At 60.3% G+C, this 26438-nt stretch overlaps 1 protein-coding gene and 1 long non-coding RNA gene across 2 annotated transcripts in view; one reads left to right on the top strand and one right to left on the bottom strand.

Annotated features, from left to right (window-relative positions):
* Nucleotides 1-19751, bottom strand: part of POU2F3 (POU class 2 homeobox 3) — a gene marked incomplete at both ends in the record, with an annotated part of 87715 nt that extends 67964 nt beyond the window's left edge. The window contains 2 exons of the mRNA XM_081099243.1: nt 10952-11020; nt 19724-19751. Of these exons, the coding sequence (XP_080955369.1) occupies nt 10952-11020; nt 19724-19751 (97 nt within the window). The remainder of the gene's footprint in view (nt 1-10951; nt 11021-19723) is intronic.
* LOC308524290 overlaps nt 1-26438 on the top strand; it is a 721936-nt gene that overhangs the window by 206676 nt on the left and 488822 nt on the right. The gene's annotated exons all lie outside the window — the stretch shown is intronic.

The following is a 26438-nucleotide window of genomic DNA, read 5'->3' as shown; positions in this document are numbered from 1 at the left end:
CAGGAACCAATCCCTGAGCTCCACGTCGAGGCCCGCCTCCCTCCATAACAGCCCAAGGGTCCTTGGACGGGCAACTTCAGACCAGCACCCCTCTACCCCTTGCCCAGCCTTGAGAGAGAAGAGGTTCCAAGGGGTTCAAGGTCAGTAAGAGACCAGCTGCCTGTATCCTCACCTCTTCCCAGGTGCGTGGGGCAAGCGGAGGGTGCGGGCGGGGAGGCGACGGGGAGCTCTGGGGCAGGGCCTGCAGTCAGGCACCCAGATGCCATGTGGCTCCGAGGGGCATGTGTAGAAGCTCAGGTGAGAGATGTTAGCTCCCGTTTGCAGAGCAGCTCACACTTGCACAAGCTGCGCTAATGCGGCCTCCATTCATCATTCCTCAGGCTCCTAGTCTGCAGCTGAGGAAGCTGAGGCTGGCCCCGCACCGGGGCAGGAGGGAGGGAACGCGCCTGGAGCCCAGGACCCTGGCCGCGGACAGATGACAGATGCGCAAGCTTATTCCTCTGCTTTGCACTCTCAGGCCTCACTCCCGGGACCTCTCGGCAGAGGGCCCTTCCTCAGTGGAGTGACCACCAGGGTGCCGTCTCTGCGCTCTGGGCCCAGGTGCCTGGGCTGCAGGGTCCACTGCAGACGGATGAGGGTGAGGAGGGGGAATCTTTGTCCGCAAACAAAAAACAAAACAAAACAAAGGGTGGAGGGCTCCCTGAGGTGGGGAAGGGCTCCTGGAGGAGCCTCAGCGCCAGCCTCGCCCGCAGTGGCCTTGGGAAAGTCATCCCCCTTTGCTGACCCCACGCTCCTGCCCGTAAACTAGGAGACCAGGCCCAGATCAGAGCATTTTAAAACATTTTGGCAGCAAAACACTGTTTTCAAATAATAAGAACTAATTACTAGCTGACGTGTATTAAGGATTTACTACGCACCACGCTCTGTAGTGAACATTTTACACACATGACAGCATTTATCCTCCCCACCCTGTGAGTAGGTGCCCCATTAACCCCATTACACAGATGAGGAGGCCGGAGCCTCAAAGGGCTCATCCCTGCCCAGGGCTACTGATTAGTAAGTCACTGAGTACAGACTGAAACCCCCTTAATCTCCAAAATATACAGGAACTCATCACCTTAACAAAAGGAAGACAAACAATCCAATTAAAAAATGGGCAAAGGACCTAAATAGACACTTCTCCAAAGAGAACGTACAGAAGGCCAGGAGACACATGAAAAAATACTCAAAGTCCCTGATCATCAGAGAGATGCAGATCAAAACCACAATGCGGTACCACCTCACACCTGTCAGAACAGCTACCATCAACAAATCAGCAAACGACAAGTGCTGGCGAGGATGTGGAGAAAAGGGAGCCCTCGTGCACTGCTGGTGGGAATGCAGACTGGTGCAGCCACTGTGAACAGTATGGAGTTTCCTCAAAAATTAAATATGGAACTGCTGTTTGACCCAGTGATTCCACTTCTAGGAATATATCCCAAGAAACCAGAAACACCAATCAGAAAGGATATATGCACCCCTATGTTCATAGCAGCACAATTCACCATAGCTGAGATCTGGAAACAGCCTAAGTGCCCATCAGCAGATGAGTGAATAGAAAAGCTGTGGTACATCTACACGATGGAATACTACGCAGCTGTAAAAGAAGGATCTACTACCATTTGCAGCAGCATGGAGGGGCCTGGCGAGCATCATGCTGAGGGAAAAAGCCAGTCAAAGGCAAGTATCCCGTGATCTCAGTCACATGTGGAATCTAATGAACCCAACAAACTGATGACCAAGAACAGACCCAGAGCCACAGACGCATGAAGAGACTGCTGAACCTCAGAGGGAAGGCAGGGGAGGGTGGGGAGAGATCAACCAACGAACCTGTGTGCACAGGTGACCGCCCGTGGACACAGACAATGGGCTGGGGAGGGTAGGGGGGTGCAGGGGATGGGAGCGGCTGGAAGAGGCTAATGGGGGAAGGAGGGCCTGTGTAATGCTTTCAACAGTAAAGACTTTTTTTTTTAAAGAAAGAAACTGAAGCCCATGTCCACACTACCATGCTATCTCCACACACCCTCCCCCGGCGTCGCTGCGAAACTCTGGGGGCGGGGCCTTGGCCCCCCAGCACTGACACCCCTCTACCCCCCCATCCCCCCACCCCGGCTCCAGAGAGCCTGCCACTCTCAGCACTGGGTCCTGGAGGAGCCGGGGAACTGCTCTCTCCTCCTCCTGAGAAGGGAAGGCAACTGGGCTCGGATGGGCCCCAGGAGCCCACGCTGGCTGAGGGGAAAGACCCCTCCACCAGGGGGCTCCTGGTGGAGTGACCACTAGCTCTGGTAGCAGCTCCTGGAGCCCTTAGCTTCCTGCTCCCACACACAGTGCGTGTGAGTGTGGCCTCGAGCCGAGGCGCGGGCACTATGCTTCCCCACCCACAGCCAGGACTGAGCAGGGCTGGGCGTGAGCAGAGCGGCTGGGACCTGAAGGCAGGCTCCGGCCCCAAGGTCCAGGGGCTCAAGGACTGCACCTCGGGCAGCTGAAGTCAGGTGCCCTCCCCACCAGCAGAGGAGCGGGAGGTGAAGCAGTGCACACCATCAGTCTTACACATTCTGACGTGTGTGCCAGGAGCTGCGTGTGCTCGGCAATCGCACACCCGAGAGCTAAAAGGGCCTCAGACACCCGCACGCTCAGACCCACGTCCAGTGCCCACCCTCAGGCCCCAAGACGGGACGCTGACTTGGGCACGGGCACAGATTAGCGGAGGAGGTGAACTCAGGATCACCGGTCCTCACACCTCCTCGGCCATTCGAGACTGTCCTAAGCCCACAGCCCCCGGGAGGTGGGCCTGAGCCCAGAACTGGAGCTCGCTCCCTCCGTGGTCTTCACGCCCGAGCACCCTCAGGTCACTGGGAGGTAAACTGAGTCCTGGGACCGGAAGGGATGGAGCCCAGCTGGTTGTTCCTAAGACGCAGCCTCGCCTGACCCCCAGCCGGTCTCTGGGCCTCAGAGAGGGCGTGAGGGACCCGCCCAGGGCCGCTTCCCTGTAACAACCCAGCGGGCAGACGTTTGCAGCACTTAACCCCTCAGTCCAGGCCGCCCTCCGAGAGAAAACCTTCATCAGGCTCATTTGAATTTCAAAAGACCTCTCCCTCTTCCCCTCTCTGCCCCACAGGCTCTGAGGCAGGAATATGGAAATTCACCCTGAAGTATGGAAATCACCTCCCTATGCAAATCAGCCACAGGCCCCTCTTCGGGGCCACCACTGAACTGCTTCTCTTTCCAGCAGCTCTTGGGGCTCCCTGGCTCCCGCCTGAGCGGGCACCGGAAGGGGCTGGCGGGTGGGAAGAATGTCGGCAGAAGGCAAGCAAGTGGGGTGCCCCTAACCCAGGTGCCCAGCCAGGCCCACATGGGCCAGGCCACCTGCCTGCACCCCTGACAAACCTAGACCAGGCCACTCAGGCTCAGCCAAGGGCTGTCCCTCCCCCGCAGGGCGAGTCCCAGGCCTGGCTGGTGGGAGAGCAGAGCTGGGGGACATGCCCTCCTCCTGGGGGCAGGAGAGGGGAGGCCTGGGGTCTTCCTGGTGCCAGGGCAGGAGGTGACCGCACAGCTGAAACGTGTATGTAAAACGTCATGCAAATGAGCATCTATTATTCTCTGAGTCAATAGCACAGGGCTATTAGGAGAGGCCTGGGGACAAGGCCTGAGCCCCGCCCCCCAGCCTCTCAGGGCCCTGCTGCTACCCAAGGAGGCCCCTCCCCCAGCATTCGTCCATGGAGGTGGGGGGGGGGGGGCGCCGAAGAGCCAGTGGCTGAAGTCCCCAGAAGTGAATTCAGCCTTTACGGGTCTCTTCGTTCTCTGGCCCTGCCTGCCCTCCAGACCCTGAGGTTCCCGCGAGGGGGACGCAGCCTGGGCTGGACTGGGCCGACCTCACCCAGCTGCCCTTTGGAGGGTGCTGAGCTGGCTCTTCCTCACGCCTCCCAACCCAACTAGCCCTACCCTAACCCTGGGCATCTGGGCACAGCCCTGGCTGGGGGACACCCTCCGCTGGATGCTGGCTGAGCCTCCAGTCCCATTTCTCTGCCCCTCAGAACCCCTCGGACCTGAGCTGCCTGGACCAGGAGCTCTGCCAGTGGGCGCCCAAGTTTCCTCCAAGCGTTGTTTTGTTTTGTTTTTTGTTTTTTTAATCCTCACCTGAGGATATTTTCCCATTGAGTTTAGAGAGAGTAGAAGAGAGAGGGAGAGACAGAGAGAAACTTCGATGTGAGAAACACATTGATGGGTTGCCTCCTGCACGTGCCCTGACCAGGGCCCAGGCTGGGGAGGAGCCTGCAACAGAGGTACATGCTCTTGACTGGAATCGAACCCGGGACCCTTCAGTCTGCAGGCCAACGCTCTGTGCACAGAGCTAAACCGGCCAGGGCTCCCGAGGGTTCTGAATTTGTGAGTGAGTCTGCGTGCGTCTCTGTCTGTCTGTCTGTGAGCTTAAAGGAGGGGGCAGAACAAAACAGACGTGCATTTCAGTTGCCTGGATTTGGGCCGTTCCTCATGATCCTGAGATGCACCCTGATTTGGCTGCTCATTTCACTTTAAATTCTTTCCTGCTCTTTTCCACACCAGGGGGTCATCCCCGGCCCGGCCCGGCCCCTCCGCACTGTTTCTTGAGGAGGAGGGGGACCCAAGAGACGAAGGCATTTACTCAGGGCTGTGGGCGGGTGCAGCCCTGGGCCTAGTGAAGGGCTGGGGCCCTGGCTGCCCTGGCCATGTCTCTGGAAGCTGCTCAACACCTTGTCTCACCTGAGTGTGGGGCTGGCATTCCAGCCCTGCCAACAGGGTAGCCCGGAGCCCCTCCCCTGTGGGGACCCCCTCTCCTGCTGACCCCCTCTCCTGCTGACTCCCTCCCCTGCCAGGACCCCCTCCCCTGCCGGGACCCCCTCTTCCCTGCCGGGACCCCCCCTCCCCTGCCGGGACCCCCTCTTCCCTGCCGGGACCCCCCCTCTCCTGCCGGGACCCCCTCCCCTGCTGACTCCCTCCCCTGCCAGGACCCCCTCCCCTGCCGTGATCCCTTCCCCTCCTGGGACCCCCTCTCCTGCTGACCCCCTCTCCTCACACCAGTGCCCACAGCGGGAGGAAGAGGAATGTTGAGGCCCTCAGATGCACCGGGAAAGGGCTCTCCTTTGTTACTGGTTTAAATTCTATTTCCATCGCCATTTCCCCTCTCTGCCCTCCTCCTCTGCGCCCAGGCCCCTCGCTGCTGTGGAAGGGGCGATTCGGACCCACCTGCCCGCTCCCCGCACCCACATCCGGGCTGCGCTGCGAGCTGTCTGTCGGGGGAGTGGGACTTAGAAATGGCACGAGCACCCAGCACCAGCTAGCGGCTCTCCCGTGGGTGCAGGAGACCAGTGGGTCCTGCTGAGCAGACGGCGGGTGCAGGCCGCGCGCCAGCGGACCGGGCACTGGGCTCTGACCGCCGGAAGTCAAACGGCCGGTGCTCCCGGCAGTGCCCGGAGGAAGAAGCCCGCGGAGCTCAGGCTGGTAGGAGAGACGTGGCCGCCCGCCCGGCCCCTGCACTGTTCCTTCCCGTGCTTCTGGGGCCAAAGAGAGGGCGGCCGGGTGCAGGAGGGGCACTGCCTTCCAGAGGCCCCGGAGGAAGAGCCGCTGGTCCCCCCGGACGGCCCAGCCCACAGCCCTCTGAGCCGCAGGGCCCTGCCTGGTCTGCCCTACGGGCGTCTATGAGCGAGAAGTAGAGGTTTGCCCTGGTGGGTGTGGCTCAGTGGATAGAGCGTCGGCTGCGGACTGAAGGGTCCCGAATTCGATTCCAGTCAAGGGCACGTACCTCGGTTGCAGGCTCCTCCCTGGCCTGGGCCCTGGTCAGGGTGCATGCAGGAGGCAGCCAGTCGATGTGTCGCTCTCACATCGATGTTTCTCTCTTTTTCTGCCTCCCACGTTCTCTAAAAATCAATGGGCATATCCTCAGGCGAGGACTGACAGCAGCCGGGAAGTAGCTGGGAGCTGGGCGGCGCGGAGGGTTCTGCAGCGGGTTTCTGGGCTCAGCTCTCTGAGGGCCTCAGGCAGACGGGGTCCTGGCACCCAGGCTGCGCCCGCGTCTCCCGCACACAGGGCTGCCCCCGAGGCCTGGGAGGCCAAGGGGCCTCATCTCCATCACAGGCCCCGGAAACCAGGCGGGAGGAAAGCCCTGGCGTGGGCGGGCGACCGGAGGCCTGGCTCGTGCTGCAGCAGGAGGGCCTCGGAGAGAGGAGAACGACTTCCAGGCCTGAGGAGGATATTGTATGAGAACAGAGGGGATAAATGTGATGGGAAAATAAAATCATAAAAGAACAGACCAGATGGCCAAGAGACACCGCGGCATTAGCTTTTCTTAATAAGCGGGAAACACATAGGGCCCTGCCGGTGATGTACGGTCCCTTTCCACACGGTGGAGAGAAAGCCACGCCTGAGTCTGCACCTGCGTATTCCTACACCTTCTCAGTCCTGTGGGCGATGAGTGAGGAGATAAACCATGCAGGAAACATCTAGAAAAAGAAAAAGAAAAAGAAAGAAAGAAAGAAAAGAAAAGAAAAAAGAAGAAGAGAAAAAGAAAAGAAAAGAAAAGAAAAAAAAAGAGGGGAAAAACAGCCCCAAGAACAGTACATTTTTTCATTTTCCGGGGATGGTTTTGAAATGTCTCCAGAGGAGAGGGAGGTGTGGACAAGATGTCCGCTCAGAATCCCTAACCTCAAGTCTTCGTATCAGCGCCCCCAGCCCACGTCTGCATGGACCGGGGCTTCATGCTTCTCTCCGGGAGGTGGGGGCGAAGCTGGCACAGGCCGAGGCACAGGGTCAGTCACCAGGCTCCAACCCCAGGGGCCACCTGGCTCACCCCTCCCTCCTGCTCCTGCAGCCCCTTCGCCCGCCCGCCGCCGCCGGGGAGATACCCCAGGCCAGCGCAGCAGCGACAGGGCCTGGCTAGTCTCCTGAATGTTCCTGATAATCACCAGCCTGATGATAGGTCGCATTTGTGCTGCTCTTAATCCTCACCCGAGGGTGTTTCCATTGGGTTTTAGGGAGAGCGGAGAGAGAGACATCGATGTGAGAGAGACACATGGATTGGTTGCCCCCACACACACCCCAACCAGGGCCTGGGCCGGGGAGGAGCATGTGTGTGTGCGTGCACGTGTGTGCATGTGCGCGCGTGTGCGTGCGTGTGTGTGCCTGCATGTGTGTGTGTGCCTGCATGTGCGCGCTCACGTGTGTGTGTGTGTCTCGCGCGTGCACAGGCCTCCTTAGGAAGAGCTGCCAATAGGAGACCTTTGCACTCCCCCCAGCTCCGCAGGCTCCCAAGGACGCCCTGGGTGTCCCTTGCTGTCCGCCCTGGAAAGGCCTGCTTCCCTGGGCGAGTGTGTGGATGGAGAAGCCACCCTCTCCCCAGCCTCTGCCTGCTCCTGCCACCCCGCCTCTGGGCCCTGAGGAGGCTCCTGGGGACTTGGCAGGGGGGGGCGGGGGGCGGGGGGGGGGGAGTGCTGCAGTGCACAGACTGAGAAGGACCTTCTAGTCTTGGGTCAGATGGTCCTTCTCTCCCTGGGACCCTGGAGAATCACCAACCTCTGGGCTCCCCTACAGCTCCTGGCCGTTTCCTCTTTACATGGAAAGCTCAAGTGTGGAGTGAGGAGACTTTGCCCAGGTTCCCCAAACAGCTGCTCGCCTGAGTGGCCGGCCCGAGTGTGGGGCAGGCGTCAGTCCCTCTCCCGCACAGACCGGACAAGTGGACAAGGGCCACCTCAGGCACCTGCTCCACTGTCGTCTGAGCTGTGGGTGGGCAGGGCTGGTGCCTCGCGAGGCTGGGGCAGGAGAGGAGAAGGGAGAGAGAGCTCTCTCAGGGGCCAGGTCTCACCCTCCACGGAAGGGGAGTGAGTGGCCCAGCCCTGCCCCGTCTCCCCAAGGACCTGGCCCCCCGCGGGCGGGCACTGTCTCTGGAGCGAGACCCACCCACTTTCCAGGGCTGGACGCCCCTCCCTCCTGTCACTCTCATCTCCCTGCTTCTCTCTCTCTCTCTCTCTCTCTCTCTCTCTCTCTCTCTCTCTCTCTCTCATCTCCGGTTCCCCCGTGCTAGTCTCCAGGCTCCCCACCACCACCTTTGGCTACAGAGTCCCCAGGAAGACCAGGTTTCCTTTGTCATTTGCTAGGTGCGGGGTCCCGGGGCGGGCGGGCGGGCGGGCGAAGGGGCTGCAGGAGCAGGAGGGAGGGGTGGGAAAATCACCACCCCACGCCCTCACCTGCCAAGTGGGACCCCGTCTCCCTGCAGGGGACTGAGCCGACCGTCTCTGTCCTCTCCTCACTGTGCGGTCAGCTGGGACCAGTGTGGTCAGACGAGTGGGCTCGCTGCAGGGGTGCGGGGCCCGATCACCCCTGGGAGCTTGTGGAATGCGTTGGGCATCTCCTTACCAAGCACTCCAGTGAGCCCCGATGCAGGGAGCATGCAGCAGGGGGTGTGGGGGTGACGGAGAGGACAGTGCAGAAATCCAGAAACAGCTCGCTCCAGCCTCTGCTGGGGTGGGAAGGACGGACGGGTAGGGCGGGGGCCTTCCCTGGCCCTAGAGCTGTCACTCTCTGAGATCTGGGCAGCTGACCCTCCACCTGCGGCTCCCAGACAGGCAGGACGAGAGGGAAAAAGACTTGTCTTGCCCCGTCCCTTCCAACCAGGCGTCTGTGTCTGGGCCTGGGAGTGCTTGCCCAGGGTCCTGGCCGTCTGGGCCTGTGAGGATGGGGAAAGCGCCTCCTCTTCCCAGCTGCCCCCAAACCTGTGCCCTGTGGGGCTTTCACACAGCACAGAAGGCGCCCTGGGGCACTGGGGCTTTCTAGGTCACCTCTGTTTATAGTTCCTTTAAACCCAGACACAAACCACCTCTTCATTCATGCCCTGCTGGGAGGAGGAATCTGCCTCTTAAAACCCCAAAGAAAGCCATTAACCCAGGCTGGTAACCATGGTGACGCATAATAAGCTCCTCCGTAAGAACTGAGTCACAGTGGCTTTCCAGGAAGTGTGGTTGCTTAATTAGTGACCTCTTTTTTCTCGCCCTGGAAAACACGCTGCAATTTGATGATCACCTAATACGGGTGCTCCAGCCGCTGAGCTGGGCCCCGAGGAGGGAAAGGCTCCGCGGGGAGGTGCCGGCAGCGTGGACTCATGGTCTCCTTGGAGTCCAGGAGCCACACACAAACCGTTACTGAAGGTGAAAGGAGAAAGACCACTCTCGGGGCCGACCTGCTTGGCAGAAATGAAGGGGAGAAGGGCCCCCAGCTGGCCGCAGCCCCAAAGCGCCACGTACCACCGGGTCACAGAATCCAAACAGTGCCATTCAGGTAGCGATGGTCTCAGCGCCATGAGCCGCGCCCGGTGCTAAGGCCTTACATGCCCTCCGCCGGCTCTCAGCCAGTCTTGAGAATGTGCACGAGCTGTCCCTTCACAGGACGGGGAGGCTAAATCCACGTATTGATCACGCACCTAAATCCACGTATCGGATCACACACCGGGAAGTGTAGAGCTGCAATTCCCACCCGCTCTGTCCAAGCCTAAGCCCTCGGCTCCAGGCCACCTGCTCCTGCCCCCCTGGAGGCACAGTGGCTGGGCTCAGGTCGCACACTGATTGGCAGTAACCCTGAGATGACGTCAGATTCCGAGTCTCAACCTATGTTCAACCTGGATTCTTTCTCCTTCGACTGTCTGTCCCCAGCTCCACAGTCGCCGAGAGGAGGCCAGCCTCGCTCAGACTGTCAACACCTCCTCTGTCCACCCCCACCCCGGGGAGCGGAGCCCTTCCTCTCCTGCCCCGGTTTTTCTCTAGGACACTGTGTCAGAGCCAGGACTGTGCCCTTCTCCAGCTGGACTGGCTTTAAGGTCTCGTTGGAGTTCCTGAGGTTGGAAAGAACTGTCTTCTCAATTAGGAAAGACGGGTCTCACCCCACAGAACCTCAGGAAAACATACTCAGCTAGTGAATCACCTGCGAAACAGATGCCACGGGCCCGCTCGCCCAGCTCAGCTGTCTCCACACGAAGCCAATGAGCAGCCTCCACGCTGCTGTGCAAACAGACACTGTTTCAGTATGAAATTGGGCGCAGAAATTGAACCGAGAATGCATCCTGCAGATGCCCCGCCCACAAGAACCCCGTTATTTTATCCCTTACCCAGTCTTTTAGCCTCAAGAATGGAACTGGACGGTACCTGGAGACCTGCCTGAAGACTGGGAGGGTATTTCTCTCTGGGGTCACCGATTCCTTTCCGTGTCTAATGTCTGCATCTCCAATGGCCCAGATGAAAGGCTAATTGAAGTCTTGTTGGGATGCTATTAAAGTTATTTGGTGGGGTTACAATTCATACTCATCTTTCTTTAAGTTATTTTTAATTATATGGAGCTTTCAAAGCAAGGCCTGAACTAGAGAGTTAAAAGCAGGCAGGTCTGAAACTTTCTTCCCATTCTCCCTGCCTCTCTTTCTTCTTCACACAGCAAAGGCCTCCCTCCGCAAGTCCTCACACCCACAGCTTCACCTTCTCCAGTTCCTGCCTCTGCACACGGGTCTTGAGGACCAATGAGAAATCGGGGTGAGGGGGGAAGGTTCTGGTCTCCATGCTGAAGACAGCACCTGCCGGGAACACGCCTGCTGCCTTAGGGGGCTGGAGTGGAGCATCAAGACATGAACCTCCTCCCTGACTTTTTTGTTTTGTTTTTAAGGGTCTGGCCTGCTTCTAGCCAAGTTCTAGAGGTTCGTCCCACTGCAGATCAAGGTGTACGGTTCAAAGGCTCGGGTCTTACCCATGTCCCCAGGGAATGAAGGCATTCCCTGGGGCCCACCTTCTGGGTCTGATTGGCTAAAAGACCAAGTGAGAACAGATACCATGTTGTCGGAAGATTTTCAACAGCTCTCTCACACTCTGCTTTCCTGCCCCATCCCCGGAAGAGAAGACCTTCTTACCTGTGTCCACCTGGCTGAGGGCACCGTGACCATCTGTGGAATCGGCTAGGTCCCCGCTCATCTTGATATCTGTAGGAAAAGCACAGCTGATTTCAACAACAGGTCATGCTTTTTCTTGCTATGACATATGTGGCTTTAACCAAACAGCAACAGTGAATGTGTAATTTACAACAACCATCCGACTTTCAGATTCCTGGTTTCTGGACCCACAGCCATTAGCATATTCATAAGGTCCAGGCACACCTCTCCTCCTTCCACACTTGCCGCCCTTCCCTGGCCTCCCTCCCCTTCCTCCCAGGCTCCCAGGGGTTGCTCACCTCATATTATTTATGGTCATTCCCTCCCATCACCAAGCTCCGTGGGAAACATGTAACAAGGGGAGGGGTAGAGCGGGGGTGGGAGAGAACTCTTGCCATTCTCCATCCTCATTTGCTTTTGGATTTGGGGAATTTATTTTACTTGTTAAAGTTGCGTAAGAAGTAGCCATCTTTCCTCCTCCCCCCGTAATAACCCTCTCCTGCAAGGTAAGAGTACCTTGAACGAAGGCATCACCTTGTCACCTCTCTTCTCCGATTCCTGCCTCTGGACCTCAGAGGTCAGCAGCCACTCCCTAGGAATGAAACCCAGCTCCTCCAGAGTCTCCCTGGAGAGCCTGTCCTTCAAGGTCCTTCCCTTCTCTCCTACACGTCCAGAGCGCCCGGGGACACAGGCCCCACAGGCGGGTCTGGACCTCCCAGGAGGAGAAAGCCTAGCAAGGCCCATCTCAGCTCCCTGGGCTGTGGGTTTGCCTCTCTGTCCTGCTCCATTTCAATAAACTAAACATTAACCCCAAAGACAGCTGCCAGCACCTATGAGGCCCCCAAGTGAACTCCAGAGTCAGGAGAGAGAAGGAAAGAGGCATTTCAGCCTCACTCTCTCAACTACGCTCCTTAGTAAACACCCAGAAGAATCTATAATAATAAAAGCGTAATATGCTAACTAGACCGAACGACCTTCCAGACGAAGCAGGGCTGTGAAGGAAGCCCAGGTCACGGGTGCCTGCCGGCGGTCGGAGGAGGGAAGGCCTACTCTTGCACGAATTTCGTGCATCAGGCCTCTAGTATATTATACAAATCACGTGGATCCTCACCCCACCTCTTCTCTGGGGCAGCATTTTAACTCTTTCAAACCAGATCAAGTCTCCATGAGCCAATTTGCATACCTGCCTCGCCAGCCAATCCCAGGTAAGCAGACAGTATTCATTTGCATACCTGCCTCGCCAGCCAATCCCAGGTAAGCAGACAGTATTCATTTGCATACCTGGCTCACCAGCCAATCCCAGGTAAGCACACAGTATTCATTTGCATACCTGGCTCACCAGCCAATCCCAGGTAAGCACACAGTATTCATTTGCATACCTGGCTCACCAGCCAATCCCAGGTAAGCACACAGTATTCATTTGCATACCTGGCTCACCAGCCAATCCCAGGTAAGCACACAGTATTCATTTGCATGAGGTCATGAGCAGTTGGCAGTCTGGCCATAATCAGGATGCAGGGGAAAGGGGGACCACTTCTCCAGGGCAAGTGGGAGCAACCTGCTCATTTGAGGGGCAGGAGCAATAACGTGTGTGGCTCTGGCAGACATTTACACTGTGGCCCTGGGGGTGCAGTGGCTACAGGGCAGCAGGGTTGACTTCCCTGCCTAGCCAAACAGAGATGGGGAGTCCAGAGGCTCTCCAGCCCTTAGGACATCCCAGAAGCCAGGGAGACCGCACCACGCCTGCCACCTCTCCCTGCACTGCTCTGAGGAGGGCAGCTCCTGAGCCCGAGTCCTTTCTGCTGCCGTTGGAACTTCTCCGTCGAGTCTGTTCTGCAGGAAGTCGCAGACTGACTAGTGCAGGGCACCTGGGCACATCTACAAAGGGCTCTGGGCTGCTCGCGTTGGTGCCAAATTGGGCTCTGCTTCACCCCCTAAGCACTGCCCCGGAGCTGGGCCTGGCCTAACAGAGTGCTCAGCCCTCGCCCACCCACAGGGATTCCTTGGCAGCACTGAGAAAAAGTCAGTGGCTGCTGGGGGGGCCGGGGGGAGGCAAGTCCTCCACTTGGTGATTTTTTTAAATATATATATATTGATTGATTGATCTCAGAGAGGAAGGGAGAGGAAGAGAGAGAGAAACATCAATGATGAGAGAGAATCATTGATTGGCTGCCTCCTGCACGCCCTCACCGGGGATCAAGCCGCAAACCTAAGCTTGTGCCCTTGACTGTAATCAAACCCGGGACCCTCAGTCGGCAAGCCGGCACTCTACCCACTGAGCCAAACAGCCAGGGCTCCTTGGTGACGTTTTCATCTGCTTCAGCAGCGCCTGTCACTCGAAGCCTGGTTAGGGCAGCAGACACACCGGGCTTGGTTCCAGTGCCATCGCATCAAGTCGGGGCCCGGCCACATGCCAGAACCTCAGTTTCTCAACTGAGAAATGGGAACAGAGACACTTCCCAGAGTCACTGTGAGGAGCAAGTAAAACAGTGCCTGCAGCCTGCCCTGGCACAGAGTGAGCCTGCGACACACCAGCTGCACAGAGGCAGCTTGGGAGGTGAGCCCCTCCTAGCACAGCCACCAGCTTCACTCCCTGTCTCAGCTCTGTGACCACCTGGCCGCTACCGGGGGACCTTTGGCATTCTCCGAATTCTGATTTCGCCTGAGAAATACTCACGTAGACAGGAGTTCAAGATTCAGTAAGGCTGGGCTGACGATCAGAGACCCTGAATCAGCTTATTTCAAACTCCTGACCTTTAAGAAGGGTACTGTTTTTTTTTAGCTAAATCATCACTCCATGCCTGTAACCCACCCTGCAGTGCCTTTCAATCCGCCCGAGGGGGCCCCCCTTTCCTGGAGCTTAAGACGCGGTCCTGCCTGTGTGGGGACAGGATGTGAAGGCGTCACGGGTCCCACACGCACACTGTGGCACAGCACTGGCGCTCTGGGCGGACCGGACCTGAGCCTGCCCTGTGGAGGGGCAGCCTGAGGTGACCTGGGAGCTCCTCTACGTCCCACGGGAGACTCCTCTGCTGAGAACCGGTTCCTGCCGGTAGGAGCTGGGGCCGATGGGTGGGACGAGCTCTTGGGTCTCAGCCTAAACATGGGCCAACACCGAAACTCCCCGGGAAGCCGTCACCTTCTCCTGTCAGACAGCTCGCGGGTGAGGAGCGAGGTGCGGGCGGGCCGGGCCCGCTGCTCTTATCTCAGTTGCAACCAAGCAGGCTCTTTGCCATCACTCCCGCCCCGGGAGGCTCGGCTGCTCTAGGTGAGAGCGCAGATACCAGCAGCGACTTTCAGCGGCTCTCCGGCACCCCACATGCCGAAGCGGGGGCAGCACGTTGGCGGCCGCCGCGCCCCGCCCTGTGCCTTGGCGTGACCCAGGAGCAGCCCCTCCTGAGGCATCTGTGACCCAGGATGTGTGTGAACCGCAGCAGCCAGGCCCTGGGGCGTCCGCCCACCCCGCCCCAGCTGCAGGCGGTACCCTCCCTGCCTCAGACTCCGGGGTCCAGCTCCCCCTGACCTCTCACGTGGCACCATGATGGGGCATGTCCACCAGAGGACAGTCAAGGGGCCCAGCCGTTCCATCTGGGGTCGGCCAGGACTCCCTCTCTTCCCTGCAGGAGACTCTCTTCTTCAAGAGAAATCCACTCCTTCGCACGACAGGCCTTCCGACCACAGGGAATCCCCGGCTGTCACTGACCCCTTTCCCAGCCTCAGGGGAGCAGCTCCCAAGGAGAAGGCAGAGAGAGAGACCTGTGGCAGCCGGTGCCCGCCTCTGGCTGCTCCCTGCGCCTCTCTCTCCCCTCCTTCCCTGTCTGCCTCGCTCCCTCTCACCTCCCCTCTGCCTGGTTTTGGCTTGGGAGCTGGGGTGGGGTGTCCCCAGGTCTGGGGACTTCATGCCTGCTCCGTGTTCCTGCTCCCACGTGGGAGCTGCTCTCTGAAGTCCGCACGGCCCCGGCCCCTGGGTGCACGGCTTACACGCAGGTTATCAGAGCAAAAGGAGGGGCTGACTCCGGGCACAGGGCTGTGGCGCTGTCTGAGGGGCTGCGCCCGGGCTGTGTGCTCCTGCTCCCGACCTTCCCCTACTCCACCTGTGCCAGCGAGTCAGGAGGCGGCCCCAAGAGCCCAGGACTCGCGTTCTCAGGGCAGTGCTGCTGGCAAGGGGGCAGCAGGGCAGAGGGTCCTGGGAGGGGAAAAGGGCCCAGACCAAGTTCCCACCAACAGGCTCCTGGACTGAGGGCCCTAGAGAGGGACCCAGACTGAGCCACGCCGCTGAGGGCCACAGAGACGGCCTGGCTTGCACGGCCACGGAGATCAGCAAAGAGAAGCTGCAAGTGCGGGTCCAGGCAGACTCCACAGAAAGCCTCCCGGAGGGGTCCCAAGCACACGCAGGGCCCAGCACACACACACAGGGCCCAGCACACACAGGGCCCAGCACACACACACAGGGCCCAGCACACACAGGGCCCAGCACACACACACAGGGCCCAGCACACACAGAACCCAGCACACACAGGGCCCAGCACACACAGGGCCCAGCACACACACACAGGGCCCAGCACACACACAGGGCCCAGCACACACAGGGCCCAGCACACACAGGGCCCAGCACACACACACAGGGCCCAGCACACACACAGGGCCCAGCACACACACACAGGGCCCAGCACACACAGAACCCAGCACACACACACAGGGCCCAGCACACACACAGGGCCCAGCACACACACACAGGGCCCAGCACACACACAGGGCCCAGCACACACACACAGGGCCCAGCACACACACACAGGGCCCAGCACACACACACAGGGCCCAGCACACACACACAGGGCCCAGCACACACACACAGGGCCCAGCACACACAGAACCCAGCACACACACACAGGGCCCAGCACACACACAGGGCCCAGCACACACACACAGGGCCCAGCACACACACAGGGCCCAGCACACACACACAGGGCCCAGCACACACACACAGGGCCCAGCACACACACACAGGGCCCAGCACACACACACAGGGCCCAGCACACACAGAACCCAGCACACACAGGGCCCAGCACACACACACAGGGCCCAGCACACACAGGGCCCAGCACACACACACAGGGCCCAGCACACACAGAACCCAGCACACACAGAACCCAGCACACACACACAGGGCCCAGCACACACACAGGGCCCAGCACACACACACAGGGCCCAGCACACACACAGGGCCCAGCACACACAGGGCCCAGCACACACACAGGGCCCAGCACACACACAGGGCCCAGCACACACACACAGGGCCCAGCACACACAGGGCCCAGCACACACACACAGGGCCCAGCACACACAGGGCCCAGCACACACACACAGGGCCCAGCACACACACAGGGCCCAGCACACACACAGGGCCCAGCACACACAGGGCCCAGCACACACACACAGGGCCCAGCACACACACAGGGCCCAGCACACACACAGGGCCCAGCACACACAGGGCCCAGCACACACACAGGGCCCAGCACACACAGGGCCCAGCACACACACAGGGCCCAGCACACACAGGGCCCAGCACACACACAGGGCCCAGCACACACAGGGCCCAGCACACACAGGGAGCGCAGCCTGAGGAGGAGAGATGACTCAGGTGACCCCGGAGACGATGAGCCTGCCCCGAGGATCACCTCCTTAGGGGTTCAGGCTCCCCTCTGGGCCTGGAACTCATGGGGTGAGGGGGTGTCTGGGCCTCCTCCAAGAGCAAGGCCTGGGGGCGAGGCCCTCTCCTCCCGTCCCTGGCTTTCCTGTTCTCTGACCCATCCTCCCTGCCTGCAGAGGCCAGGAAGCCAGTCCCAGCTGCCCCACTCCCTCCCCTCCCCCACACCAACTGGAGGGGGTGAAACCCCCCAGGAAGTCTCTGATCTTGGCCCTAAAGGACTCGCCGCTGGGGCCGGGGTGGGGGTGAGGGGGGCTGGGCGGGGGCAGGGGGATTTCTGAAGTCTTGCTCCCATTCCAACCCAGGCCTTCTTGGTGGGAAGTGAAGGAGGACAGGAACTCTGCCCCAGGTCGGCCCAGTCCCTTGTGGTGCCACAGGGTCTGGGAACAGATTTCCCCCAAACAGGCTGATGGCAGGTGGTTTAGCTTCACCAAGCCCTTCCTGGCAGCTCCTGACACCTGGGGATCCCCTCAGAGTCAACAGCCCTGTTAGCCTGCCCTTCACGGGGTCCTGCGTGTCTTCAGGACTGAGACAGGCCAAGGGACAGGCCAAGGGACAGGCCATGGGACAGGCCGATGGGACAGGCCATGGGACAGGCCAAGGGACAGGCCAAGGGACAGGCCATGGGACAGGCCATGGGACAGGCCAAGGGACAGGCCATGGGACAGGCCATGGGACAGGCCAACGGGACAGGCCATGGGACAGGCCAATGGGACAGGCCAAGGGACAGGCCATGGGACAGGCCATGGGACAGGCCGATGGGACAGGCCATGGGACAGGCCATGGGACAGGCCGATGGGACAGGCCATGGGACAGGCCATGGGGCAGGCCATGGGACAGGCCAACGGGACAGGCCATGGGACAGGCCGATGGGACAGGCCAAGGGACAGGCCATGGGACAGGCCGACGGGACAGGCCATGGGACAGGCCGATGGGACAGGCCATGGGACAGGCCATGGGACAGGCCGATGGGACAGGCCATGGGACAGGCCATGGGACAGGCCGATGGGACAGGCCATGGGACAGGCCATGGGACAGGCCAACGGGACAGGCCATGGGACAGGCCAATGGGACAGGCCAAGGGACAGGCCATGGGACAGGCCATGGGACAGGCCGATGGGACAGGCCATGGGACAGGCCATGGGACAGGCCGATGGGACAGGCCATGGGACAGGCCATGGGACAGGCCATGGGACAGGCCAACGGGACAGGCCATGGGACAGGCCGATGGGACAGGCCATGGGACAGGCCATGGGACAGGCCGACGGGACAGGCCATGGGACAGGCCATGGGTCAGGCCATGAGACAGGCTGATGGGACAGGCCGACGGGACAGGCCATGGGGCAGCCGATGGGACAGGCCATGGGACAGGCCATGGGACAGGCCATGGGACAGGCCATGGGGCAGGCCACGGGACAGGCCGACGCGACAGGCCATGGGACAGGCCATGGGGCAGCCATGGGACAGGCCATGGGACAGGCCGATGGGACAGGCCATGGGACAGGCCATGGGACAGGCCATGAAACAGGCCATGGGGCAGGCCACGGGACAGGCCGACGGGACAGGCCATGGGACAGGCCGATGGGACAGGCCATGGGACAGGCCATGGGGCAGGCCATGGGACAGGCCACGGGACAGGCCAATGGGACAGGCCGACGGGACAGGCCATGGGACAGGCCACGGGGCAGGCCATGGGACAGGCCACGGGACAGGCCGACGGCACAGGCCATGGGACAGGCCAATGGGACAGGCCGACGGTACAGGCCACGGGACAGGCTGACGGCACAGGCCACGGCACAGGCCATGGGACAGGCCGACGGTACAGGCCACGGGACAGGCCGACGGTACAGGCCACGGGACAGGCCGACGGCACAGGCCATGGGACAGGCCGACGGGACAGGCCGACGGGACAGGCCACAGGACAGGCCATGGGACAGGCCGACGGCACAGGCCACGGGACAGGCCATGGGACAGGCCGACGGCACAGGCCATGGGACAGGCCATGGGACAGGCCGGCACCTGCAGCCTGCTCTGCTCGCTGGGTTGGGCCTCCTCACGCTCTGCTCCTTCAGGAAGGAGAGCAGGTCACAACTCTGCTGGCTACAGTCCTCAGGAACGGCCTTGGCGAGTCAGCTGCTGGTAATGGAAATGGCCAAAGAGGCTCTGCTTCCTCGTTTTCTTTGCTCGGATCCTCAGACTCCCAGAAGGCCCACTCTACCACCCAAGCCTACCCCTCAGGGGCAGTACCTCCTGCCCTACCCCAGCTGGGGAAGGAGGGTCAGCAGGGTGATGGAGGGGCCTTGGCTCACCCCAGGCCCACACTCCACTCCTGAGGGAGACACTGACTCCTGGGAACACACTCTATCAGCTGGGCCCGCCCGAGACAGGAGGGTTCCTGTCTGATCGGGGGGCGCGGAGTGGAAGTGCCTCTGCCACGGCCCGCCCAGCCCTGCCAGACGCCGTTGCCCCCACACCTGAGCCCACAGCATTGCCAAGGCCCACAGGCACCCAGCGGGCCCACCTTCACTACCTCCCAGCTCACCTGGGGACAGGTGGACTCACCTCTGGTGCACGTGGACACCTGTGGCCGCAGCCCTACTCACAGGTGGGGGCCTGGCATCTGCCAGGGGTGCCTCTGTGACTGCCTGCCCCCGCCCCCCCCACACACACAGATGCCCACTTTGCCTCCACTTCACATAAATGCCCAGGACACCACACATGTAACATGTGGGTACTAGTATGTTCCTCACTGACACCTCCCAGTCCACACCCCTGTGGCCGAGTGAGCCACGCCTGCAGTCAGTGGACAGGCGATCCAGGGGCCACAGAGTTCACACACCCACATCAGGAGGGAGGCTTTGGGAGCCCCCGCCCCGAACCCCGTAGCCCCACCTGCATGCTTTCCCAAGGTTCCCCAACGTCTACCTCCCCCCCCTCCCCCAGCTAGCACACCACCCCTTCTCTCCTGGCCACGGGGAGGGAGACCCAGAAGGTGCCCTCGGACCTCCCCGCGCAGGCACACCTGTCGGCTCACCCCTGCTCCCTACCTGAGTGCATGAGCTCCAGGTTCACCATCCTGCCCCAGGCGGGGCCGAGACCAGCGCCCCCCCAGGCTCCTTGCGTGGGCCCCAGCCGGGCCCCCTGCGAAGCCAGGGTCCCCTCCTCCCGCCCCCACCGCTGCTGCCTGGACGCCTCCGGCCCTGGGCGCTGCTGTCGCGCAACCTCTCCCGCGCGGGCGGCTCTGCGCCGGGACTGCCGCTCGCCAGGTGAGCGCGGGGCGGGACCGGCCACGCCCCTGGCAGCCCGCGCTGGCCCCCCGCCCAGGCAAAGCAGCGATTTGCATACGGGGAGCCGGGCCTGGGGAGGCAGGTGCTGCGGGCGGGGGTGGGGGGTGGTCCTGACCCGGCGGGACCCCTGGGCGCCCGCCCCCCCCCCCCCCCTCGCCGCGCCAGCTTGTGGCGACCGGGACTCCGGATCTAGTGGGCCTTTTAGGAACCCCTCGGGACCCGCTGCCGAGCTGGCGTTGGCTGGACGTGGGACAGACTTGCGAAGCGTGAGGCTGCAAGGAGCGGAGGAGCCATGTGTGTGGAGAAGCCATGAGTGTCCTGAAAAGAATCTGGCTTGGGAATCCTCTCTCTCAACCCCTTACCCTCTGGGCGACATGAAACATGGCTTTTCAGCTCCCTGAACTCAGTTTACTCATCTGTAAAATGGGGCAGTGCAAACCCTAACTAGCATCTCTCTGTGTGGAGTTAGCAGGTGGCCAAGCTCACCCGCCCCAGTGCATGAGAAACATCCTAGGACCGAGATGGGCCCAGCTTATGGTCATGGTTTCCAGGTAAAGACACTGCCCCCTGCCTGCCCACCCAGGTTCAGATTGCTCTCAGCTCTAGGAGAGGATGATGGGAAAGCTACCAGGTGCGGGGTGCTGGGGACAGCTGGCTCCCTCATCAACAGTCACACAATTCCCTAATGACAAATCAAGCCTGGCTGGACCCAGGCCTCTGGACGCATTCTAGTGCTCTTTGCACCCATCATAGTTCTGAGGCCCCCCCGCCCCCGCACGCTTTAGGTTTCAGTAAGTGGTGCCAAGGCAAGGGGTCACCTGTCTGGTTAGCACAGAAAGCCCTGTGCCAACAGGAGGGCCAGCCCTTTCTTCCAGACAGGTCTCCCTACCAAGCCATGCTCGTCTCCGGCAGATTCCTGCTCACAACGCAGGTCCTGGCCTCCCTGTGCTGTGCGGGGTCCTGGCCTCCCTGTGCTGTGCGGGGTCCTGGCCTCCCTGTGCTGTGCGGGGTCCTGGCCTCCCTGTGCTGTGCGGGGTCCTGGCCTCCCTGTGCTGTGCGGGGTCCTCTGTATTTTTCTCCACCTGCGGTGTCTGTCCACCTCCCAGCCGCGCCCAATCACCCCTGTTTTCGTATCCAGCATTGGCTGAACTTCCACTCTGTGCCGGGCACTGTACTAACACTTTAAAGCATCTACCTTGTTTAGTTCACAACTTGTAAGCCCAACTGTTATTATTTCCATTTTACAGATGGGGCAGGTGAGGCTGAGTGCGTGTAACTGGCTCCTATGCTCAAGCTCTGCCCTCTGCTCCCTCTATGCACCCTTCAAAGGCCACCCCCTGTCGGAAGCAGGACGTGGCCTGACCTTTTACTGAATAACCACTTCCTGGGCATGGCCCATTTCTTAGCACCCTGTGGTGGGCTCTGTGCCACTTCTCCTGCCCTCCCTCCTGGTTGCTAAAGGGTTGGTGCCCCCATAGCTCTGGCACCGTGCTGAGTCCACAGCTCTCAGGAAGGGCACCTGGGGGAATAGGAAGAGCTTCAGAACTGCATCTTCAGGGACAGAGACCTCCCTCCCCAGCCACACTGTCTCCTCCCCCGCCCCACTGTGGGGGAGGAGAAGGGATTCCCCCCATTCTTCCGGCTGGGGAAAGAGATCAAGACTTCTCTGCAGCCCAGTGAGTCCAGGGAGCCCCACTCAACACTTCCCGTCTGTCCATCCCTTCCCTTCCTTTCCCTCCCCTGCTGTCTCCTCTCCTGCCCCTCCCTGCAGGCTGGGCCCCTTCCCTGGGGTCCATTTCTGATCTGCAATTGCACCTCTCCTGCCATCATCCTACAAAGCATATGTTTATATACCCCGTGTGCCTGCGACTTCCCTATCTCAATTTGCATATCATTTGCATGGCTGTGTGCAGGGAGGGTCTGACTCTGACTGCAGTACCTGGGACCTGGTTCTCTTGTCCACATGCAAAGTTATGTTGTGTCTCTGGGCCTGTGTTTCCCAGAAGCCAGGGGAGCATGTGCCTGATGATACCTCAGGGCCTTCCAGCTCCAGGGCCTAGGATTCTGGGGCCCGGGGGTGGGTCAGGAGCCGGGGAGCTCCGAGGACGGTGCTGTTGGGACAGAGATGGGCCCGGGAGGCTCCCAGTTGGAAGCACAGCCTTGGGTTTTAGCCATGGCATGTGGAAGGGTGGGAGGGGCCGGCATGATCTCACCCCTTTCTTCCCTCATTCCATCCACATTGGCTGTGCACTCCCCTCCCTTCGAAGCCAGGAAGCTGCTACATGCTGGGCATCTTAGCACAGCTTTAGAAGGAAGGGATCTTTTTTTTTTTAATCCTCATCTGAGGATATTTTTCCATTGATTTTTAGAGAGAGTGGAAGAGAGAGAAAGGGAGAAACATTGACTGGTTGCCTCCATCATGCCCCTGACCAGGGCCTGGGCTGGGGAGGAGCCCATAACCCGGGCATGTGTCCTTGACCAGAATCGAACCTGGGAACCTTCGGTCCACAGGCTGACATTCTATCCACTGAGCCACACTGGCGAGGGCAGAAGGTATAATTTTTAGGCTCCTTCTATAGAGGAAACTAAGATTCATGGAGAGCAATGTAGATGGCAGAGGGGGAGGGATTTCAACCAGGCCTGCCCGACTCCAAAGCCGGTACTTATCCCGCCTCCGTGCCCAGCCTCAGTCTCCTATCTCCTCTCCCTCCCATGACCTTGGAACTTAGGCATCATCCATACAAGGTCACAGGACAAGTCGCACAGAGGAGGGACCCTTCCACTCTGCTCCTCCTCACCTGCCCCTCCCGGGGCTCAGCAAGGCGGTGGCGCTCAGTCTCTGTGGGCGTGGAGCAGCGGGGCAATGTTGAGTCCTCCTCTCGCTGACTTGCTCAATGGTCATTGCAAGGAGATGACCTGGAACAGGAACTCAAGTGACCCCCTTTCCCCTCCCTCCTTCCCCACATTGAGTCCCCATGAATTCAGCTTTGTGGGTTCCAGGCAGATGAGAGGAGGTGGGGGAGGTGATAGTCCATGTCTGTGCTTCGTTTGGGAGAGGAAAAACCAGGGGGAGAGAGAAGGGGTTGCCTGGGGTCAGACAGGAACATAAGGAAGAAAGGCTGAAAGAAGAGGGACAGGAAATTTCAGAGCCTTTGGACATCAAGGAGGCCTATGCAAATAACATGCAAATGACCTCTCCCTGGGCTGCTTCCCCTACCTCTCAGTAGCTGGAGGACTTTTTCAGGGAGTAACCACAGTCTTACTCCAGGACGCTGTGGTCCCCAAACAGTGGTCAATGTGGACCCCTCCCAGTCCTGGGGTCTCCTTGGCTGCACCTCTAGGAAGTCACTAGCTCCAAGACTCTCTGTCTAGAAACGCCCAGGAACCAGGCTTCCCCTTCCAGACACATTGCTGGGCATGGTCTACAGCCTGGACATGGTCTATATAGCCTGGGCATGGTCTACAGCCTGGGCATGGTCTATATAGCCTGGGCATGGTCTATATAACCTGGGCATGGTCTATATAACCTGGGCATGGTCTATATAGCCTGGGCATGGTCTAGCCTGGGCATGGTCTAGCCTGGGCATGGTCTATATAACCTGGGCATGGTCTAGCCTGGGCATGGTCTATATAGCCTGGGCATGGTCTAGCCTGGGCATGGTCTATATAGCCTGGGCATGGTCTAGCCTGGGCATGGTCTAGCCTGGGCATGGTCTATATAACCTGGGCATGGTCTATATAGCCTGGGCATGGTCTATATAGCCTGGGCATGGTCTAGCCTGGGCATGGTCTAGCCTGGGCATGGTCTATATAACCTGGGCATGGTCTATGTAGCCTGGGCATGGCCTATATAGCCTGGGCATGGTCTAGCCTGGGCATGGTCTATATAACCTGGGCATGGTCTATATAGCCTGGGCATGGTCTAGCCTGGGTCTGGTCTACAGCGCCCCAGCCCTGTTTCCCCCTGAAGCAGAGAACAGAGGCCTTCTTGGCTGCAGGCCCTGCTGTGCATTCTCACTTCCTGCCCTGTCAGCGGGATTGAGCTGTCAGACCTGAGAAAAGGGCGGAGAGCGAGGCGCCCTGGAAGGCCACCAAGCAACAAGTCCCTTCTAGCTTCCTCTGCCTGCCAGACGGACTGCAGGGCCCGGAGCATGGGGCTGCGTGGCGGGGTCAGCTCCCTGCCTTGGGGCCACCACAGGGATCGAATCCAAGCTCAGCTCCTCCAAAGAGCTGATGGAACAGGCAGAGGCCAGGAAGAACTCAGAGCCCTTTTAAACATCACACCTCGGAGTCACGGTGCCAGAGGAGGATTGCAGAATAGGGGTGTGTGTTGGGGGGGGGGGGTGTCAGAGTGATGAAGTGAGAGATGCTCTGGGAATCATGATAAAGCCACTGTTTCTGGGGATTTGACTGGAGAGGACATGAGTCAGGACACACAGGCTCCACCCCCTGCCTGTGTCCCCGATGCTGAGCCACCCTGCACATCCTACTCCACCTGGGACCGAGCCTCCATCCACATCCAGGGGAGACACACACAAACTCATCACCCATTTTGCACTTGAAGTTTCCAAATAATTGGACATACTAAAACGTATTTAATGTCAACACGGCATAACAACTCTGTTTTTATTTATTTATTTTTAAAAATATTTTTTATTGATTTCAGAGAGGAAGCGAGAGGGTGAGAGACAGAAATATCAATGATGAGAGAGAATCACTGATTGGCTGCCTACTGCATGCCCCCTACTGGGGATCGAGCTCACAGCCCAGGCATGTGCCCTTGACCGGAATTGAACCCGGAACCCTTCAGTCCACAGGCCGACGCTCTATCCGCTGAGACACACCAGCTAGAGCGTCTGAGTTTTTAAATGAACATTTTTGAGCTCGGGGCCAGCATTGGGCGGTCTGGCCCCTCTAGTTGAACCTTCAGCAGAGCTATGCCTCCGTCAGGCCTACCTCAGACCAGGGAGGCCTCCAGGTTCACCCTTACGCTCAGGGCAAGTCTAAGTCCACGGCGCCCTCTTGTGGTGAGAGGGGTGTGAGCCTGCCGAGCCTCCTCCCTGCAGGTCTCTGGAGAGGGCTCAGGACCCGCAGCAGGGAGAGCCTGCCCAGGGCTGGGCGTGGGGGCTGGGGGGCCTGGTGAGGGGGGTCACAGGGGAGGGCCCCGGTGCCGGGCAGACGGAGACACTGAACTTTAGCTTCAGAATGCTGCTGGTTCTTCAAGTCCCTGCTCCCCAACAAAGGCCAGACTTTACCCTGGAACCCCAGCGGGGTCAGCCAGCCTCTGCCCAGGCGACGAGTGGAAGGAGACCTGGCCTTCTGGGGTGTCCGCCCTGCTGCCGGTCATCTCTGCAGCATCTGCGTACCCCACATGGAGGATGTCAGTGGCATTTGTCCTTCCAGCCACTCGGGGCCTGGATTGAGGACCCACTGCAGCTGCCATGGGCGGGGAGCTGGGAAGGGATGGCAACCAGACACTCCCTGCCCCCAGGGAGCAGTGACAAGGCGAGTCCCTCACGTGCGGACACTGCTAACAGGCCATGGGCATCGGGAAAGGCTGCTCAGAGGAAGGGCCTCTACGTGAGATGCCCCTGGGGCGGGGGGTGGGCATAAGGAGCACAAACACGGCGCCCAGAAGGGCAGGCAACCCTGACAGGCGGGCCAGCTCGCCAGGTCCAGTGACAGGCGGCTTGTTGCTGATCACAGGGCTGGGCACCGCTGGCCGTGGGGGGCTCCAGCCAGAAGTCTCACTGGAAGGAACAGGGACAGACGGGACGACGGTAGGGATGTTCTTACTTGTTGTTTTAGTTGGGAGATTTAAATGCTTTCAGGGCTGATGGGAAGAAGGTGGGAAAGAGAAGAGGAAGAGAGGAAGAGGAGGGCTAGGACTCAGAGCAGAGGGGCGGGTGCCGGGGGTCAGGGTCGGGGTGGAGGGACAGCCCCCATCATGGCAGGAAGGAATTCTAAAGACAGGTGTGGCTGCAGCTGGATGGAGATGTGTGCTGCCTGTGATGCAGGAGGGGATTGTCTCTCACCCGGCCCCTCCTGCCCTCAGGGACTGGGCACCCCCGCAGGCCTGGGCCGAGGTAGCCTGTGATTCTCCTTTCCTTGCTGAGGAAGCCCTGCAGGTGGGCCTTCTCCCAAGGGAGTGCATCCCTGCATCCCTGCCCTGCCCCTCCCCCCCAGGGCTCCTGCCCTGCCCCCCCATCCTCCGCTGCTCCCCCAGGGCTCCTGCCCTGCCCCCCCATCCTCCCCTGCTCCCCCCAGGGCTCCTGCCCTGCCCCCCATCCTCCCCTGCTCCCCCCAGGGCTCCTGCCCTGCCCCCCCATCCTCCGCTGCTCCCCCAGGGCTCCTGCCCTGCCGCGCCACCCCCACCCCCCAACGGTTCCTGCTGGGACACTGTGGTCATCAGCCAGGGTCTCCGCCAGGAAACAGAACCACCCGACAGGATGCCTTCAGGAAGGTGTTACTTATT

This window comes from Myotis nattereri (genome assembly GCF_964212035.1).
Source record: "Myotis nattereri genome assembly, chromosome: 9".
Classification (NCBI taxonomy): Eukaryota; Metazoa; Chordata; class Mammalia; order Chiroptera; family Vespertilionidae; genus Myotis; species Myotis nattereri.
Note: the sequence above shows the minus strand (reverse complement) of the source record. Positions and strands in the feature narration are given on the sequence as shown.